This window comes from Triturus cristatus, chromosome 9, assembly GCF_964204655.1.
Source record: "Triturus cristatus chromosome 9, aTriCri1.1, whole genome shotgun sequence".
Classification (NCBI taxonomy): Eukaryota; Metazoa; Chordata; class Amphibia; order Caudata; family Salamandridae; genus Triturus; species Triturus cristatus.
Window position 1 is genome coordinate 1094651897 of NC_140592.1, and position 17870 is coordinate 1094669766.

The following is a 17870-nucleotide window of genomic DNA, read 5'->3' on the forward strand; positions in this document are numbered from 1 at the left end:
TGCCGCAAAGATCAATCCGACACAACATCCGGAGATTACATAATGCCATCGCTGCAATCGATCGCCTAAACAGACCGGCTGTCTTACTCCTAGTAGATATGGACAAGGCATTTGATTAATTGAATTGGACTTATATGTTCATTTTAATGAGACACTTAAACACGGGTCCCCGTCTTATTACATTGATTAGACTATTATATCCAAATCTTACAGCATCTGTGCGGGTGGCTGGAACAACATCGGCCCACTTTCCTATTTACCGGGGCACCTGTCAGGGATGCTCCCTTTTTCCTTTGCTGTTTGCTCTTGCCATTGAGCCACTTGCAGCCTGGGTACGACGTAATGCACTTTATCGAAGGTTCGAGTGGACTCTGGACATATCGGACTGTATTGCATTATACGCAGATGATGTCCTATTCTTCCTGACCGATCCCCACCGAGCAGGGCCCCGAATACTCCAGGTCATGCGCATCTTTGGCAAAACATCTGGCCTCTACATGAACCCTACCAAATCTCAAATTTGGCCACTTAGAGGGTCGCTTGGGAGCGGGAGATGGGTTGAAGGTCTGACGCTTGCAACACAAGGCTTCACCTACCTGGGCATTTATGTATCAGATAGCCAAAGCCTCTCCTGGGGGAAAAAACTGGAAGTAACGACAGCTAAGGTTAAAGCAGAGATGCACTCCCCATCTCACTTTATGGCAGGTCGGCTATGTTCAAGATGGTCTCATTACCAAAATTACTTTACCAACTACAATCTCACCCTTACCCAATTCCTATGTCCTGGTTACGTCAAATGAACGCAGCCTTGGATCAATTTATGTGGAGGGGGGGGGGGTTGCACGGCAAGGGTCACTCTACGCACATGTATGCAATCTACCTACTGCGGCGGCATCACCACCGCGGACATACATTCCTATTCTGCAGCAGCTCAATTACAGATCCTAAATGAATGGTGGTATGGTTCTAGGGACGAACCCGCATATAAAATCAATCGGTGGATTTTGAGAGAACCATCCCCAAACCCACTCCTGTACAGCGGTTCAGCTCCTAAGGGCTTCCCCCTGCAACACAGGTAGTGATCATGACTTGGCGGCAGACGCTTTGACATATAGGTTTGTGGGGGCGTCTCACATGCAAGACCCCGCTGTGGGAATATCGCCTACTTCCACAGGTAGCGGACCTTAAAGCATTCAGCGGCTGGGATCCCATCGCAGTCTCTACCTTAGGAGATGTCATGAAGGGCCATACCCTAAAGGACCTTCAAAAGGTGTTCTCCATGCCCCACTACCAGTTTCACAAATACTTACAATTACGGCATGCTTAACACTCTTACATTAAGGACTTAACCACCCTGCCCAAGTTCAGCCCATTAGAGGGTAAGCTCCTAACTAGAAACCTAGGGGACAATAAAATCTCCAAAATGTATCATACCCTAGTGACTAATAGCCCACAACCCTTGCCACTCTACGAGCTTCCTGGGACACAGATATAGGACCTATAGATGACGATGACTGGTCCGAGGCTCTCCAATCACCACGTGAAGCCGCAATATGCATTCGCCTTTGTTATAATCAATTTAAATACCTGCATCGGGTATATTACACTCAATATAGATTATGTTGTGCAGGGCTGATCACCTCTCCTCAGTGCCTTCCCTTTCATTCAGAGTATGGCACCTTCCTACACACAATCTGGATGTGTTCTACTCTCAATCGCTTTTAGCAAGGGGTGCTTCAAAGCCTCTCTGCAGTACTAGCATGGGATATTCCCAGATCTCCCAAACTCACCCTTTTACATTGTTCAGACGAAATTGGGGGCAACCATTATAAAAAAACATTTGTACTTCTTGGGCCTCACCCTTGCAAAATGAGATATAGCTAAAAATTAAAAGACTGACACCCCTCCTCGAGTAACGCCGTGGAAAGGGGGCATGGACTTCGCTATGGAGTTAGAGCGACCTGTATTCATAGCCCGTGGATGCCCACTGAAGCATACCAAAATATAAGAGGTGGGCCACATACAGGAACATTCCCTTGGAGACACACAACACAGAGGTTGGGCAACTAATGAACGAAGCCTTAACATTTTAATAGGGATGGAGAGTTTATATCAACACCACAACCACATATTTGAGCTGCAAGTAACCAGGACCATGATGTATGAGATCAAGCACAGAATTTGGCTTTGTTTGATGCAGCTGTTTTTGCTTTTTGTTTGTAATCCTGCGATACGTGAAAAGATGCGGAATGTATTCCACTCCTATTTATTTACTTGATGACTTGTATGTCTTTTATCGTATGGACATATTATTTTGACTTTGACAAATTTAATAAGGAAAATGCTACTTACCAGTATGGATCTGTTCTTGGCATGTAGAACTGTAGATACACACACTGTGCATAGATCGCCATCTGGTGTTGGGCCCGGATGTTTGCACTTTGTTGTTGTCCTGGAAAGTCTTTGGAAGTCACGGGATAGGTGGCTCCTTCTTTGGACAATAGTGCGCATGGGCATCGACTCCATCGTCGGATTGTTTTGTCGCCAAGAAGGGAAATGATGGAGTTTTGTAAGAAATAGAAATAGATGTCCATGTATGTTGTATATAAATAAGATAATACTGGAACAGATAAAGGTAGCCGGGGAGGTGGGTAAGCGTGTGTGGATCTACAGCTCTACATGCCAAGAACAGATGCATACTGGTAAGTTGCATTTTCCGTTCGAGGCATATGAGCTGTAGATCACACACTGTGCATAAATTGCATAGCAGTACTCCTCCTTAGCGGCGACCACCAATATCTGTTGCAGCAGTTTGAAATAGTGTTTTGAATACAGCTTGGCCCACACTAGCTTGTTGTTTTGCCTGCACATCTACACAATAGAGTTTTGTGAATGTGTGCGGTGTAGACTATGTAGCTGCTTTGCAGATGTCATCTAGGGGAATGTTCCCTAAAAATGCCATTGAAGCCCCTATCTCTCGGGTAGAGTGGGCTTTAGGGGGAATATATAGTGTACGTTTTGCTTTGTGGTAGCAAATTTGTATACATTTGACAATCCACCTTGCAATGCCAGATTTTGATATGGGATTGCCTTTATGTGGCAGTGAGAAGGATACAAAAAGTTGTTTTGTTTTACGAAAAGGTTTTGTTCTGTCTATATAGTAAAGTAGTGCTCTATTTACGTCCAGTGTATGAAGAGCTCTTTCTGCTACTATTTGTGGTTGCGAGAAGAACACTGGCAACTCAACAAACTGGTTCAGATGGAAGGGAGAGATAACTTTAGGAAGGAATTTGGGATTTGTTCTGAGAACCACTTTGTTATGATGGAGTTGTAAAAATGGTTCTTGAATAGTTACTGCCTGTATCTCACTGACTCTTCTAAGAGATGTAATGGCAACAGAGAAAGCAACTTTCCATGTGAGGAATTGTAGTTCGCATTTATGCAGAAATTCGAATGGAGGACCCATTAATCTTGTGAGGACGATGTTTAGATTCCACATTGGAGAAGGAGGTACCCTGGGAGGAATTCTTCTTTTGAGGCTTTCCATAAATGCTTTAATGGCGGGCACCCTGAACAGTGACAGGTGCTGCCTATTTTGTAAGTAAGCTGCAATGGCAGCAAGATGTAACCTAATTGATGTGTATGCTAGATTACATCTCTGAAGATGCAGAAGATAACATATGATGTGCTGAGTGGACGCATCTAGAGGGTTGATGTTGTTATTGTTACAGTATATAACAAATCTTTTCCACTTGGCTGCATAGCAGGCTCTAGTGGTGGGGCGCCTAGCCTCTTTGATAATGTTCATGCAATCAGGGGGAAGATTGAGATAACCAAACTCTAGGACTTCAGGAGCCAGATCGCTAGGTTGAGCTGTGCTGGATCTGGGTGTCTGCTCTCTCCATGGTTCTGTGTTAAGAGTTGTGGGGCGAGGCATAGTTTTTGGTGCGGGACTACTGATAGTTCCAGCAATGTTTTCTACCAGGGTGATCAATACTGAGATTGTTGATTATCTCACCTACTATACTGTGCTTAATAGGACATTGAAAAACCTTAGATTGAATTTGGCGTTATCTTTTTTATACAGGAGTTGGAACTATACTTCTGCATCTTTCAATTTGGATTTAGATTTTGCGCCATTGGTAAGTGTCAGCCATTGAAGACATTACTTTACTTAGGTGCATGGATATGTCGGTGGACTTATCATTTACCACCAGCACTTTTGGTCTAAGGGACAGCGTGAGGCTTTGCTTTTGACTATTTTTCACAAACTTGGTGTATATCCCCTTGTAAATATTTTCTCTCTGGGATAATAGGTTTCTCTTAAATATTAATGGACACATCTGACTGACCTATACTTTAGGCTACTTTATTAGGCCTTAACACTTGGTGGAGTGTGCTCACTATATATGTTATTTTTAGCATTTAGGCCTTACTTTATTTTCAATTTTACTTTATAAAAATTTTTGTTTAGTTTTACTTACTTTCCCTCTCTTTTCTCTATATAATTCCTTCGTGTAGTACACAGGACTCTTTAATTACTTTTTAAGTAATAGTTAGATTGAGACTAGAATGGCAATTGATTTTGCCATTTCATCTTGTCTTTAGCCCTGAGGAGTCCTTGACTTACTGTCATTTGGACGAAACACGTGTTGGCATCCAGTGAGGTTTGAAGACTTGCTTGAAATATGAAAATGTGTGAAATAAATCTGAGAAGAATCTGAACAAGATTGGCAGCTGGACTTTATTTTGTTAGAACTTTTTTGCCTGTGCTCGGTTTACCTATCATTGTATTTGTCAAGGTGGACCTTCCACATTTACAACGTGAGGTGGTCGTTGTAAGGTAACCAGAAGCAGTGGCATTCGATGGAGATATCGTATGTGAATTGTCACCTCTCAGCGCAGAGAATTTCCCTACCACCATCTTATCTTTGTTTTTCTACCAGGGTTGGCTGGCCCACCTTGGAGCAACTAGGATCAGTGTGAGCGACTTTTGTTGCAGCTTGCGCACCACTAATGGAATGAGTGGGAGAGGCGGAAAAGTGTACGCAATTTTACCTGACCAATTCATCCATATCGCATTGCCTTTGGACAATGGGTGTGGATATCTGGCGGCAAAGCTTGGGCATTTTGTGTTGTAATGTGTGGCGAAGAGATCTATCTCTGGCAGCCCCACATTTGGAAGAGCGGTTGGTGAACCTGTGGGTGAAGTTCCCACTCCTGAATCTGTTGTGTCTGTCTACTTAAAAGATCTGCCATGTGATTTTGAGTTCCTGGGAGATGTTGAGCTGACAGGAAAATGTTCTGAGGAATGGCCCATCTCCATATGCTCTGTGCTAATTGAGAGAGCTGGAGAGAGTGCGTCCCCCCTTGATTTTGTAAATAGTACATTGCTGTCATACTGCTTTGCCTATTATGTGTTTCTGGAATGATTTTAGTGCCAGAAAGATTGCTAGCAACTCCAAGTGGTTGATATGGAGTAGCCTTTGCTGAGGTGTCCATGTGCCTTGTATGGTGTGATGAACTAGAGGAGCTCCCCAGCCGGTGAGCGATGCGTCTGTTGTTAGCACAATCTGTGGAACCAGCTCTATGAACGGTCGCCCTTTGTAAAGGTTTTGGGTGTTCCACCACTGCAGAGAGCAATGTGTGCGGCCGTCCACCAACACAAGATCTGTCAGCTGACCTTGAGCTTGGTTCCACTGACGTGCTAAGCATTCCTGTAAAGGGCACATCTGGAGTCTTGCATGAGGTACTATCAATATGGAAGAGGCCATCATCCCTATTAGTTGCATGAACACTCGAGCTGGAAGTGAGTGTTGCGGTTGGAATCTTGCTCTAAGAGCTTGCATGCTTGTAATCCTGGCTGGACTGGGATATGCAAGGGTTTTTGAGGTGTCTATTGTGGCCCCCAGATATTGTTGGATGTGGGATGGTTGGAGGTGAGACTTTGCGAGGTTTATGGTAAACCCCAAATCGTGAAGTAGTTGTATTGTGGCGTGTGTGTGATTTACACACTGGATATGTGACTTGGCTTTTATGAGCCAGTCGTCTAAATATAGGAAGACGAGAATCTGTTGTCTTCTTAAGTGGGCTGCTACCACTGCCAGACATTTTGTGAAGACCCTGGGTGCTGTGGTGACTCCGAATGGGAGGACTTTGAATTGGTAATGCTGGCCGTCTACCACAAACCAAAGGTATTTCCTGTGAGCAGGGTGAATGGGTATGTGGAAGTAGGCATCCTTGAGATCTAATGTGGCAAGGAAGTCGCCCTGTTTGAGTAACGGGAGGACTTGCTGAAGAGTGACCATATGGAAATGGTCTGATTGTATGTAGAGGTTTAATGGTCTGAGGTCCAAGATATGTCTCAGGGTTCCGTCCTTTTTTGGAATGAGGAAATACAGGGAGTAAACCCCTGTGTTTTGGTGATGAAGGGGAACTGGTTCTATGGCATGTTTTTGTAGGAGGGAAAGTACCTCCTGTTTTAGAAGCGTTAAGTGTTCTTCCGACATTGGACGCTGTCTGGGTGGAATGAGTGGGGGAGTTGAAGTGAGCTCCAGGCAATAACCGGATTGGATGATTTGTCTCACCCACCTGTCTGTGGTAATGTTGTTCCAGACTGGTAGGAACTGTAGCAGTCTTCCCCCGACCGAACTAGAGTGGTCCGGGGGGAGTGGAGGGAAGTCACTGCTTAGGGGTGGAGGCGGTACGAGTGTTGGTAGTTTTGCCTCTACCCTTATTGTTATTGCCCCTGTAGCCTCCTCTGTAATAGCCTCTATTAGATGAGGTCTGTGTTGGACTCTTGTACAAAGTAGAGGGGTTTTCGGTGGAAAAACCTCTAGAGGCGCCTCTGTAAGAGGAGCGGCGAAAATAACTTCTGGGAGCTTGCGATTGCAAAGCTCCCATTGATTTGACAGTGTCTGTGTCCTTTTTCATCTTCTCTAAAGATGAATCTACGTTGGGTCCAAACAGGTGTTCTTGATCAAATGGTTGGTTTAATATAGTAGTTTGGACCTCCGGCTTGAAGCCAGAAATGCGTAGCCATGCATGTCTGCGTAAAATGACGCTGGTGTTAATAGCCCGGGATGCTGTGTCTGCAGCATCGAGAGCACAACGAATGGATATGTTTATTATGACCTTGCCTTCCTGGATGAGATCATGAGCTTGTGTCTTGTATTGACCTGGAAGGTGTTGTAGTAGGGTCTCTAGCTCGCTGTAGTGTGCCCTATCATATCTTGCGAGCAAAGCCTGTGTGTTGGCAATCCTCCACATGTTAGCTGCTTGGGACGCTGTTCTTTTGCCCGACGCGTCCAGCAGTTTTGATCCTTTATCAGGAGGTGGGGCATCTCCTGTGGTTTGCGAAATGATCCTTTTCCTGGCGTTAGAGACTACTAAGGAATCTAAGGGTATTTGGCCTTTAATATAAACAGGGTCAGATGCGGCAGCTTTGTACTTTTTTTCTACCCTGGGGTTAATAACTCTGGCCCTTATAGGACCCTTAAACACTTCAGGAGCGTGTTTGATTACCCCTTTTAACATGGGGAGAACGGCACTGGACCTTTGGGATGGTTCGAAAGTGTCCATGAAGAAATCTTCATCGATAGGGTCTGTATGTAGGTTTACCCTTTGGTAATCTCCTGCCCTATGTACAAGTTGAGTGAACCCTGTAGTGTCCTCAGGAGGGGGTGGCCTAGATGAGTAGATGTCGTCCTGAGGTGTGTCTGGGACATCTGGTGTGTCATAATCCTCCCATGATCTTTTGGGGCACCAGGAGGACTGGGTTCCCCTAAAGGGTGATCCTCCCCCATGTCGTCAGAGGTGTCATCATCATCTGGCGGTGGAGAAGATGGTGAGAGAGGTGAATATGGGATAGGAGAGTGGTGTGGAGGGGGAGGAGGAGAAGGAATCCTTAAGGGAGAAGTAGCAATGTCTCTCTTTTTGGAAGGAAGTGGAGCTGGCACAGGTTTGTCCATTTTCCGTTTCTTTGAAGGGCTATGTATGAGTTGACCTGTTTTAGGGTCTTTTAGAAGTGTTTTTTTGGGTCGGATCCGGTTGAAAAAGCTCCTCCAGTGACGTGTGTTCCTTCGGTGCTGACTTTTTGGGGACCGATTGTTTGTGTGTCAGGGGTTTTGGAGTCATTTTGTGCTCTTTAGGCCTGGAATCTTCTTCGATTCAGATAGTGATTTTGGTACCAACAGTTTTTTTGGTTCCGGTGGTTTTTTCGGATTCGTAGGCTGAGAACCCAAGGTTTTTGGAGCCGAGTGTTTGCTCGGTGCCGAGGATTTTTTCGGAGCCGGGGCGTCCGTGCCAGTGGGATTTGGCGCCAATGACGTCGATGCGGAGGTAGGCGTTGGTGCGAAGGAAGGCATTGGTTTCTTTTTCGGTGCTGGGGATGGAGTTTCGGCACCGACGGCAGGCTGGCTCGATCCGGGGTGGCCTGAAGGCTTTTGTATTGGCTTCTTTGCCGAGCCCGAAGGTGGGGCAAGGTGTGACCGAAGCCTTTTTGGAAAGGGGGGTAGGGAGGGATCGACGTCAGTACTTATGACCCGCTGCCCCGGAGTGATGTCTTTGACGTCTGAGTCGTTGGCTTCGGAGGAGCTGACGGCGCTGTGTTGGATCTGCTCTTGCCCCGGTACATTGATGCCTTCCTGGAAAATGTTGTCAGGAATCGGTGTCGAAGATCGAGCCATTGTTCTTCGAGCTCGATGGCCCCGGATCGTCTTCTTGGAGCGGAAAGAGGCACAGGCTGGACAGTCTTTTGCCTCGTGCTCGGGTGAAAGGCAGAGGTTACACACCTCATGAAGATCTGCATGTGGAAACTTGGATCCACATTTAGGACACATTTTAAACGGAGTCCTTTCCATGAGCCGAAGGCCCAATGGCGCAGGTAGGCCCGAAGGCCTGCGTCGACGACCGAAATCAAAGATTTGAAGGTCTGGAGAGATGCGCGTCGAAGGGGAACGCGATCGAACAATACCGAAGTATGGGTGAGGATTTCATGTCGAAAAGATGATCAATAACGGCACCGAACTGGAGCGCGATGAACACTGCCGAGCCCGATGGCGGAAAAACAACAATCTGACGATGGAGTCGATGCCCATGCGCACTATTGTCCAAAGGAGGAGCCACCTATCCCGTGTCTTCCAAAGACTTTCCAGGACAACAACAAAGTGCAAACATCCAGGCCCAACAACAGATGGTGATCTATGCACAGTGTGTGATCTACAGCTCATATGCCTCGAACAATATGTTTTCATAAAAAAAGAAATGGTATTTCTGGCTAGCAAAGGTATACACCCAAGCCACGCAGAACCCACCACACTAGTCAGGGTAAGCTAGATAAACAAGTGAGATTACCTGTGTTCACCCTCTGGTAGGTTGGCGCAGAGCAGGCAGGCTTATCATAGAGGCAAAATGTAAAGTACTTGTGCAACACACACAGTAACAATGAATACACCACAAAAAGACTCCACACAGATTTATAAAAATAGATTATGTTTACCTGATTAATGCAAGAGAAAATCAACAAAAATCCAATCAAGATTACTCGTGTTATAACGTTTTAAAAATAAGCATAGAAAGACACAGTTTTAGTAATGTGTTTGCTTTCTTGAGGGAGATTATAGTAATATTTACGGGGAGTGCTGGAACAAGCACTTGGGAGTATGGACTTTGTTGTGGTCTTGCTCTACCAGGGTGATTCGTAGGTGATCCCGGCCAGCATGAGCTCTGAACTGTGCAGGCGCCGACTTCCTCAAATAGGATCTAACTATGGGTCACTCGAGACTGACACGCAATCAACAAAAAGTACAATTCAACAATGATGTGCCTTCAGTTAGAGCCTGTGAGTAACAGACAACTGAGAGCTGCCCCGCAGGGCCTCGCCGGTCCCGTTCCTCCAGTCACATTACCTGGCAGGCATCTTGAGGAGTAGTGCTGAGGTGTCCTTGGTCCGTCTGGAAAGTCTTGGCGGTCCGCTGCAATCTGGAATGCAGTGCAAGGTTATGCTTCCTTTGGCACCCGGGCCCTGCCCACAGGAGAGTGGTGCATGGTTGACGGCGAAGGTTTCCACGTTGCTGGGGCAACCCTCCAGACTCATGATGCAGGCACTTTACTCGGTGCAGCGGCTTTTCTGGAGAAAGCACAACACGCTGGGACACGTGGCGCTCTTGGTAAAATACAAAGCACTCAACATGCGCTGATCAGGTGAAACATGAAGTGCTCCACACACACTGATTGGATGAAACATGAAGCACTCCACACGCTTATCTCTGCAAAATAAAAAGCAAGGAGAGGTCGATCATGGCTCCTAGTCAGAACCCCGCTGATGGTCCGGCAAGTGACAGAGTCCCACGGGACGTGGCCTTGAGATTTCAAAACAGGGCACAAGCCAACAAGCCCTTGGAGTTATTTAGTGTATTGAGGTTGTAGAGTAGGTTCAGTCCTTCTCACTGCAAAAGGCAGCAGGCAAACACACCAGAGCAAGTTGCAAAGTGGCAGTCCCTCCTAGCAGCACAGCAATAAAGCAGGAAGCAGACCAACACAACATAGCGGTGAGCAAAGTGGCAGTTCTTCCTGGCAGCACAGCTCCTCCTCTTGGCAAAGTCTCCTCAGGACCCAAAAGTGAACTAGTCAGAAGGGGTCAGAGACTCAATACTTATTCAAAAAAGTGCCTTTAAAGTGAGGGTGACTCTGTCCCCTTTCAGCCCAGTCCTGTCAGCCAGGCTGCCGGTGGGGGTTGATCAGTACATTGTGTGAGGACACTACCTATTGGAGTGTAGGTGTCCGCTCCTCCCTTCCCTCCTGCCCAGGAAGATCCATCAGTATGCAGATGCCCTGAAGTATCTGTGTTTGTGGCTGTCTAGAGGGAATGCACAAAGTCTTGCTGTCACCCAAAACCCAGACATGTATTGGAGACAGGCTAGAAGGCACACAAGGAGCTAAGCATGGAGAAATGTCCACTTTCTAAAAGTGGCACTCCTAAACTAGTAAAGAGGATTTGTCATTACCATGTCAAAGATTTAAAACATAAAGCAGCTACTCCTCTGCAATCAGGAATTACAGCTGAAAGGTAGATTAAGCATTTCCCAATGATTTCCTAGGAGTGGAGCAGGCCTCACAGAAGTGAAAAATACATTTGGATGTTTGTCACTATCAGGACATATAAAACACACAAGGTACATGTCCTACCTTTTACTTACACAGCACCCAAACCTTAGGGCCTACCTTAGGGGTGAAATATGTAATACAAGGGGAGTTTTTAGGCTTGCCAAGTAGTTTCAAATGCCACGTGGCATTAAACTGCGCAGACAGGTCCTCCAATGGCAGGCCTGAGACAAGTTTGAATGGCTACTTATGTGGGTGGTACAATCGGTGCTGCAGGCCCACTAGTAGCATTTCAAATACAGGCCCAGGGTATATGGTATACCACTTTACAAGGGACTTACCAGTGAATCAAATATGCCAATCCGGTATACACCAATGGCATCATGTTTAGGGAGAAGCACATGCACATTAGCACTGGTAAGCAGTGGTTAAGTGCTCAGAATACTAAGACCAACAAAAAGAATTCAGCATAAAGGAGAGGATGAGGAAGGTAAAAAGCTTTGGGTGACCCTTCAGAGAGAGGCATTTTCCAACAACGATCCTAAGGAAATCTTTCCCTCACTTCACTTACTATTTGATTTAACGGTTTATTAATGCAAGTTAGGTACAGCAGATGAGACGTCTGTGGAAAAACGATCCGGCACATGTAAATGAAGCATGGACAGGCACAAGGGATGCCATCTTTTCTTTAATACAGGCAGGAAACTACTAAAAACAAGCATTGGCAAAGCCAATGGGTTGTGCACATTAAACCTATTGGTTTTTCTAATCTTTTTTTAATCATTTTGTACAGCATGGTTATTAAAAAAAACACACAAAAAATACAAGATGACGCCGACGCCGCCGCCGCCACCACCTTTATAGGTATTTGCAGCGCTCTCGAAATTATTAAATAAACAAAGAAATACGCATGGGTGCATATAGAAAATGACGTGTATTTTTTTATTTTTTATTTGATGATCCGAGATGTAGAGAAGCACACAAGAGAGCTCAACTCGGGGAGGGTGAGAGAGAAGCCCAGGAGAGAGAGAGTAACGTGGAAGGATGTGGGATAAAAGCACATGGGGGAGATAGCCGGAAAACTCATGCACTCTCATTAAGTGCTTACACAAAATGAAAAAATTAGTTCACTAAAAGCAATTAGTGGAACTAATGAAGTCAGCCAACCAGTGCAATGGTAAAGAGACTAGTAAGGGACAAACACAAGATTGACAAGTTGGGCCACAAATATGAAGCAGGCAAATGCGAGTGAGAGCAAAGCCAACCAGTGGTAAGCAAAGTGTGAGCTGCAAGCCTCTGTATGTTCTTCAAAGTGCACAATATGTCTTTCGCAATCAGACAGTTTGATCTGCCTGGCAGGTTAAACCTAAAGTGTAGGCCTTGGTAACATTTTAATTATGCTGCAGTAATCTGAGTAATTATAGGTAAATTTGTGTTAAACTTTTAACATGAAATTACCAAAAATTAAGTGATTCCCTTCGCAAAATTATGAGTTATTTGGCACAAAATTCCTACAGTAGGAGCACAGGAGCAACAAACTTAGTGAGTGCGAGCAGTTGCTGCTGTTCGAGTTCTGTTGCATTTAGTTCGATTTTCCTCACGCAAAATGCATCCTCTGTTCCATTTTGGACATGAGGGTGAAAATATCACTAAATGCTGGGTTACGCGCCTCATGTAATTCCATGTAATCTCTCCCAACTTTGCTATAAATTTGCATAATCCTACTATAGCAAATTACATTAGTTACGCTCATCCCTACTAAATAGCTTCCTCCGAAAACAACCTATATAGAGCATCACTCTCTCTTGACTGAGTCTAACTTTCTGAATTGACATAATGCTGAATAAAACAGATTCCAGTTTGGTGCAGTTGTTCCTTTAAAACAGACAGATCTGCCCAAAACTTTAATATATTAGGTCAATCTTAGATAGGTATAAAATCAGACATCACAAAACCTTAGGATTACTTCCGGTTTGAATTATATGATAACTTTTCAGACAAACATGTAACTTCCTAATATGTTTGTATATTTTTGCATGTGTTTTTCCTTTACATTTCTAGAGTTGTTTTTTGTATTTATCTAACTGCATGTTAGTTAAAGTAGAGACTGACTTAATGTGAGAAGTAATATGATATTCACACATGGGATCTAAACACCATCACCGCAAAGTTGCCCACCTGTGAGCCCAGGTACCACTTGAGGCACTACTTTCCCACCACCTTCTTGTATTTTGGGACACTGGGCAAGATATATTTCACCACATTTTTTAAAATGTAAATATAATTTGATATTATTTGAAATTGTGCAGGCTTGAATTGGCAGAAAATGTGAAATAAAATTCAAAGTTGTTCAAAACAGGCGGCCCCAAAATATGTCTTGCCGGGGTCCCATAAAATTCTTAAGAGGACACTACTCATCTACAGGGGACTGACTCCACTACTCCAGCAGACCTGGGAAGAAGGGTTGGATGGAGCGCAATGCAGATGGGAGATCCAGGTCCCCCATCCTACTATGGTGGTCGTTCTCCACATAATAGATGCAGGTCTGGACCACCTTTCTACAATGCCTCCTCAGCCCCCCACGCCCAACTCTCCTCTGTTCTTCCTTCAGCAACCCTATTGCTGCTCATTTTGCTGTGAGCTTTTCTTCCGGGTGCCACTGCACCGTGCCAGAAACTTCAAGGACACCCTCGTTAGTGAGCGGCCATGCTGCTGCACAGGATAGAGCGGTGTTGTTTTTTCTCTAGTTCAGATCCCTGTTTAACTCTGAGCTGGCAAGCAGAGATTGCATTTACTATCCTTGTTTCTCTGAAAGTATGGGGAAGCAAGCTTTACCAAAGCGTCCTTGCGTTTCAACACAGCAGCCATGTTAGTTGAGGAGAAACCCCATTGAAGCCAATAGGATTACAATGTAAACTGCATCATTATTATGTTTGAACGCAGCTATCACGTTAGGAGAGGGAACACCACTCTTGTTAGACATGGAACACCCATGATAGCCTCTAGCACTTTCTGAGCAGAAGCAGACAATTTCTGCCCAATAAAAAGACATACTCAAAATTATCAAAATGTAGGTGGAGCCAAACCACCTTTTTCAGTAGTTCTTCTTAAAGCTATTTTGCTATTGATTTCATTAGGTCTGACAAGGGTTGAGCTGTCAAACCAGACCTAAAAGGGCTGAACATGCTTGGAAATAGTCTTTGAAAATAGCTATTTCACATTATGTGATGAAGCCAATGCACAATAAGCAACTCCTGTAGAGACAGCAGCAAAATAACAACAAAAGAGGTAGAGGCCCAGTAAATGTGCAAATGTTAAATTAAAAGACAGCCCAACGACCAGATCTGGTTGCCGCAGACTACAGATGCAACTGAAGCAGCAGCTAGGGGCCAGGTGAATGAAACATTCTAGTTCCACAGTAAACAGATCGTGCATACACATAGTTCAATGTAGCAAAGTCTGACGCAAGTGAGAATATAAACACAATATTATTACACATGTCCATGATATGACTGTGGTTACTTTTCATATGTATCTGCAGGCCCACAAGATGGCATCTGGCACCACAACAATGGATGTGCTTTGGCTACATCCCTGGAAGTAAGCTGTGCAGGAAGCTGGACTTTGGGTTCTCTGATGTACCTTAGTACAGACACACTCAGCAACAGACCTAGGACAGTGGCATAGCTTAGTCAAAAATGTTAGAGGGTGTGAGTTTGAAATTTCCCAACTAGCAACAATGTGCACCCAACTAAAAAGGACAGGCTGGGGCACTGGACCTGTACTGGACAGGGTTAAAGTTATTAGTTTTCAGTTGCATTGAAATGCAAGGCCAGTCAGTGTCGGGCCTCAGTGAGATAGTCTGAACTATGTTGTCAACTCTCCTTGAGTTCCTCCGCACAGCACAGTGGGGCAGAGAGACCCAGCAGAGCAAGCTAGCATGAGCCCATACTAAGCATTTGCAAACCAGGCTTAGGATTGGTAGTGAGAGGAGACTGTTTAGCACACCTGACGCAGAAGCAGACCACACTCAGGAGAGCAATCAGGAAGGGCAGGCTAGGTGAGAACAGTAAAGAAGTAAATTCTGCAGAATACCTAGCAGTGTGTAATGAAATGAGGTGCCTAATAATCCAGCTATGGAAAATTTGAAACTAACTGGACCATAAACCCCTTGTACAATGTAGAGATCTACACAGCAAGGAACCAGTGATACCTATTTATTTCTCCCTTTAAATAGAAAATATAGAAATGCTACCACAAATTTAAAGAAATTAAGATTGTGCGCTGATTCGTTTGCTGAAGGACATTCTATTTGTTTCATTCTGCTAAGGAGGACAACTGCCATTGCTTGGTTTCAAGTTGTTGTTAAGTTTTGAGCTACCTGTTCTAATTATGTGGCTGTGATGTGTTATTGGTGGATGTTGTAGGTTTAATCTAACTTTTTCAAAATAGGTTTGTTGATTAAACATAGGATACCTTTTTTCAGTATAACTTGACAGGAAGTATCACTGAGGGAGCAAACACTTAGACAATGTATGACTTTGAGTTTTATCATGGATATGATGCTGAGGAATTGTGTTTAATGTGTGCTGTTGTTGTAGGGTGATGTGTTAGTGTGGCTTGGTGCACAATCATGCTGCCTAGCACCACAAACATACTTTTGCACCATAGTACATAGTCATGTATGCCTTAGGTTTTGTACTGGAAGGTACCCTTTTAGTACAAAATACTATGCCTGGACAAACTTTCAACCTTTTCCCACTTTCGATGTCGCTGTAGAGTGCAAAGTGGGAAAAGTTAGGAGAAATAAACATATTTCTCCTTTTTTTCTTTACAACCTCAAAGGGGCATTTATTTTTGGCTCAAAGCCCTGTCTACTATAGCTGCTGGGCAACTCAAAATATGCTCAGCGGTGCCGCTACGACACCGCTAGCATATTTTGACCTTGAACCGCTGCCAGACTGCCACAGGATCCTTGAACTGCTGCGGTAGCAGCAGTTTAGTAGCGGTCCGACTGCCACACTGATAATACTGCGGGTGGTCCTGCAGTGTGGCGGGGGTCTGACCGCCACCACGACTACGGCGGTCCGATGGGCCGCCATAGTTGTAAAAAGGCACAATGACTCGGCCACTGCTAGCTGTAAGAAAAATGTATAACAGAAAGAATGGCAGAGAGTCATCTCAGAATGATGTACAACATGTTTTCCTTTACAGGAAAGTAAACATTACCAGAATAATTTAGATTCAGTGGGTTCAGTGCCTGAAAACAAATTGGTGAGTAAAGGTTATTTGGAGGATTTAAGTCAGAAAGCGTCAATAAGTATTATATAATACAAAATGTATTTTCAATATTTTCCATTTTTCTCAAAGATGAAGACGTTTTCAGGAAGTGTAACGAAACTAATAAAATCTTACAATAATTACAAACAAATGTCACGTGTTTTCTCAAAGCATCATCTGCAGCGTCAACCTTTCTTCTTTCCATGTGATTAAAATGAGTACCAGTGGGGGTCCCATTACAAAAGGTGCAACACCCAGCACAATATTGCGAGGTGGTATTACGCCACCTCTTATTACAAGTGTCACCAAGCCTGAAATTATTGGGTCAGCAAACTCAGGACCACAAAATTCCAGCACTGGAGACACTGACCCTCACTGTGCACCTCAACTGGTTGGGGCTTCAGGCAGCATCACCGTTTGGCCCCTACCGCAGACAATGTCCCCCACCTTGGGACAGACAGATGGCCTGAACCCATGGCCCCAGAGCCCACCAACATCCCTTCCCCAGATCCTGTCCAGTGATACTTTCTACCTGGTCAAAGCTGGTGTGGAATAATGGGGGAAGAAGCATGTAAAAGACACCAGTATTACAGAACATAAGTTCAGGCAACCAACATAAAAACACGGGCCCGGGCGACCATCGTGAAGATCGACAAAATGCACAGCACTGATACATCTCAACTTGTGATGGATCAGACTTGTTTACCTGTGCCAAATGTTATAAAATATCTTACTTTAGGGAGATGCCCAATTCTAATATTAAACATATTAAAATGAGCTTAAAGGTTAAAATTCTCATAGTAATTTGTTCTTAGCAGGTAGTTGAACAGAATTATATAGTGCATCCCTAATAATGATTGTATGAATATAGGTTTTATATGTATTTTGTAGATATACCCAGTCTAATTTATAATGATATTTAACCCAAATAAAATCTAACTGGTGGTGAGGATGACATTTGGTTCCAACATATAATTCTTTAAAAGCCCTCATGTTAGTTCCGTGCAGAGATTGAAGAGTTTATGTACTGAATTAAAGGGAAAAAAAAACAGTTGAGCTTAACTTACTTTTCATCATTACGGAAAGTAATGTTGTTCAGTGCAGGTATTTCGAGAAAAAAATATTCAAATCCAGGAAAAAAGCGATAAAGCTAAGGAAAAATGTTTGACAAAGAACATTGTTAGTTCCATAAGGGCCCTAAGAAACATACTCTATATTTGTTTCATAATAAATAAGTAAAACATGTATTTTCTCAAATGGCACAGACATCTACAGTAATTAAAATATGTTTAAAGAGACTGCTATGTAAGTGACTCCACCCACTTTCTTACACTTTTCTTCTTCAACTGCGTCAGTAACTCTGTATGTACTCTCTTTAAAAAAGCCATGTTTCCTTTAACAAATAACCATACATGTTAGTCTAAGTAAGGCATGGGTGGATGGGCTGACATTGAGTGGTGGGGGGTCGGAATGTAAGGGGTCCATTA

The 17870-nt window shown here is 44.2% G+C and overlaps 1 protein-coding gene across 2 annotated transcripts in view; it reads right to left on the reverse strand.

The window, feature by feature from the left end:
* Positions 1-17870, reverse strand: part of ABHD12B (abhydrolase domain containing 12B) — a 259208-nt gene that overhangs the window by 35558 nt on the left and 205780 nt on the right. For both annotated transcript variants that reach the window (XM_085626980.1, XM_085626979.1), the window contains one exon: positions 17451-17533. In XM_085626980.1, coding sequence (XP_085483106.1) covers positions 17451-17533 — 83 coding nt within the window. The remainder of the gene's footprint in view (positions 1-17450; positions 17534-17870) is intronic.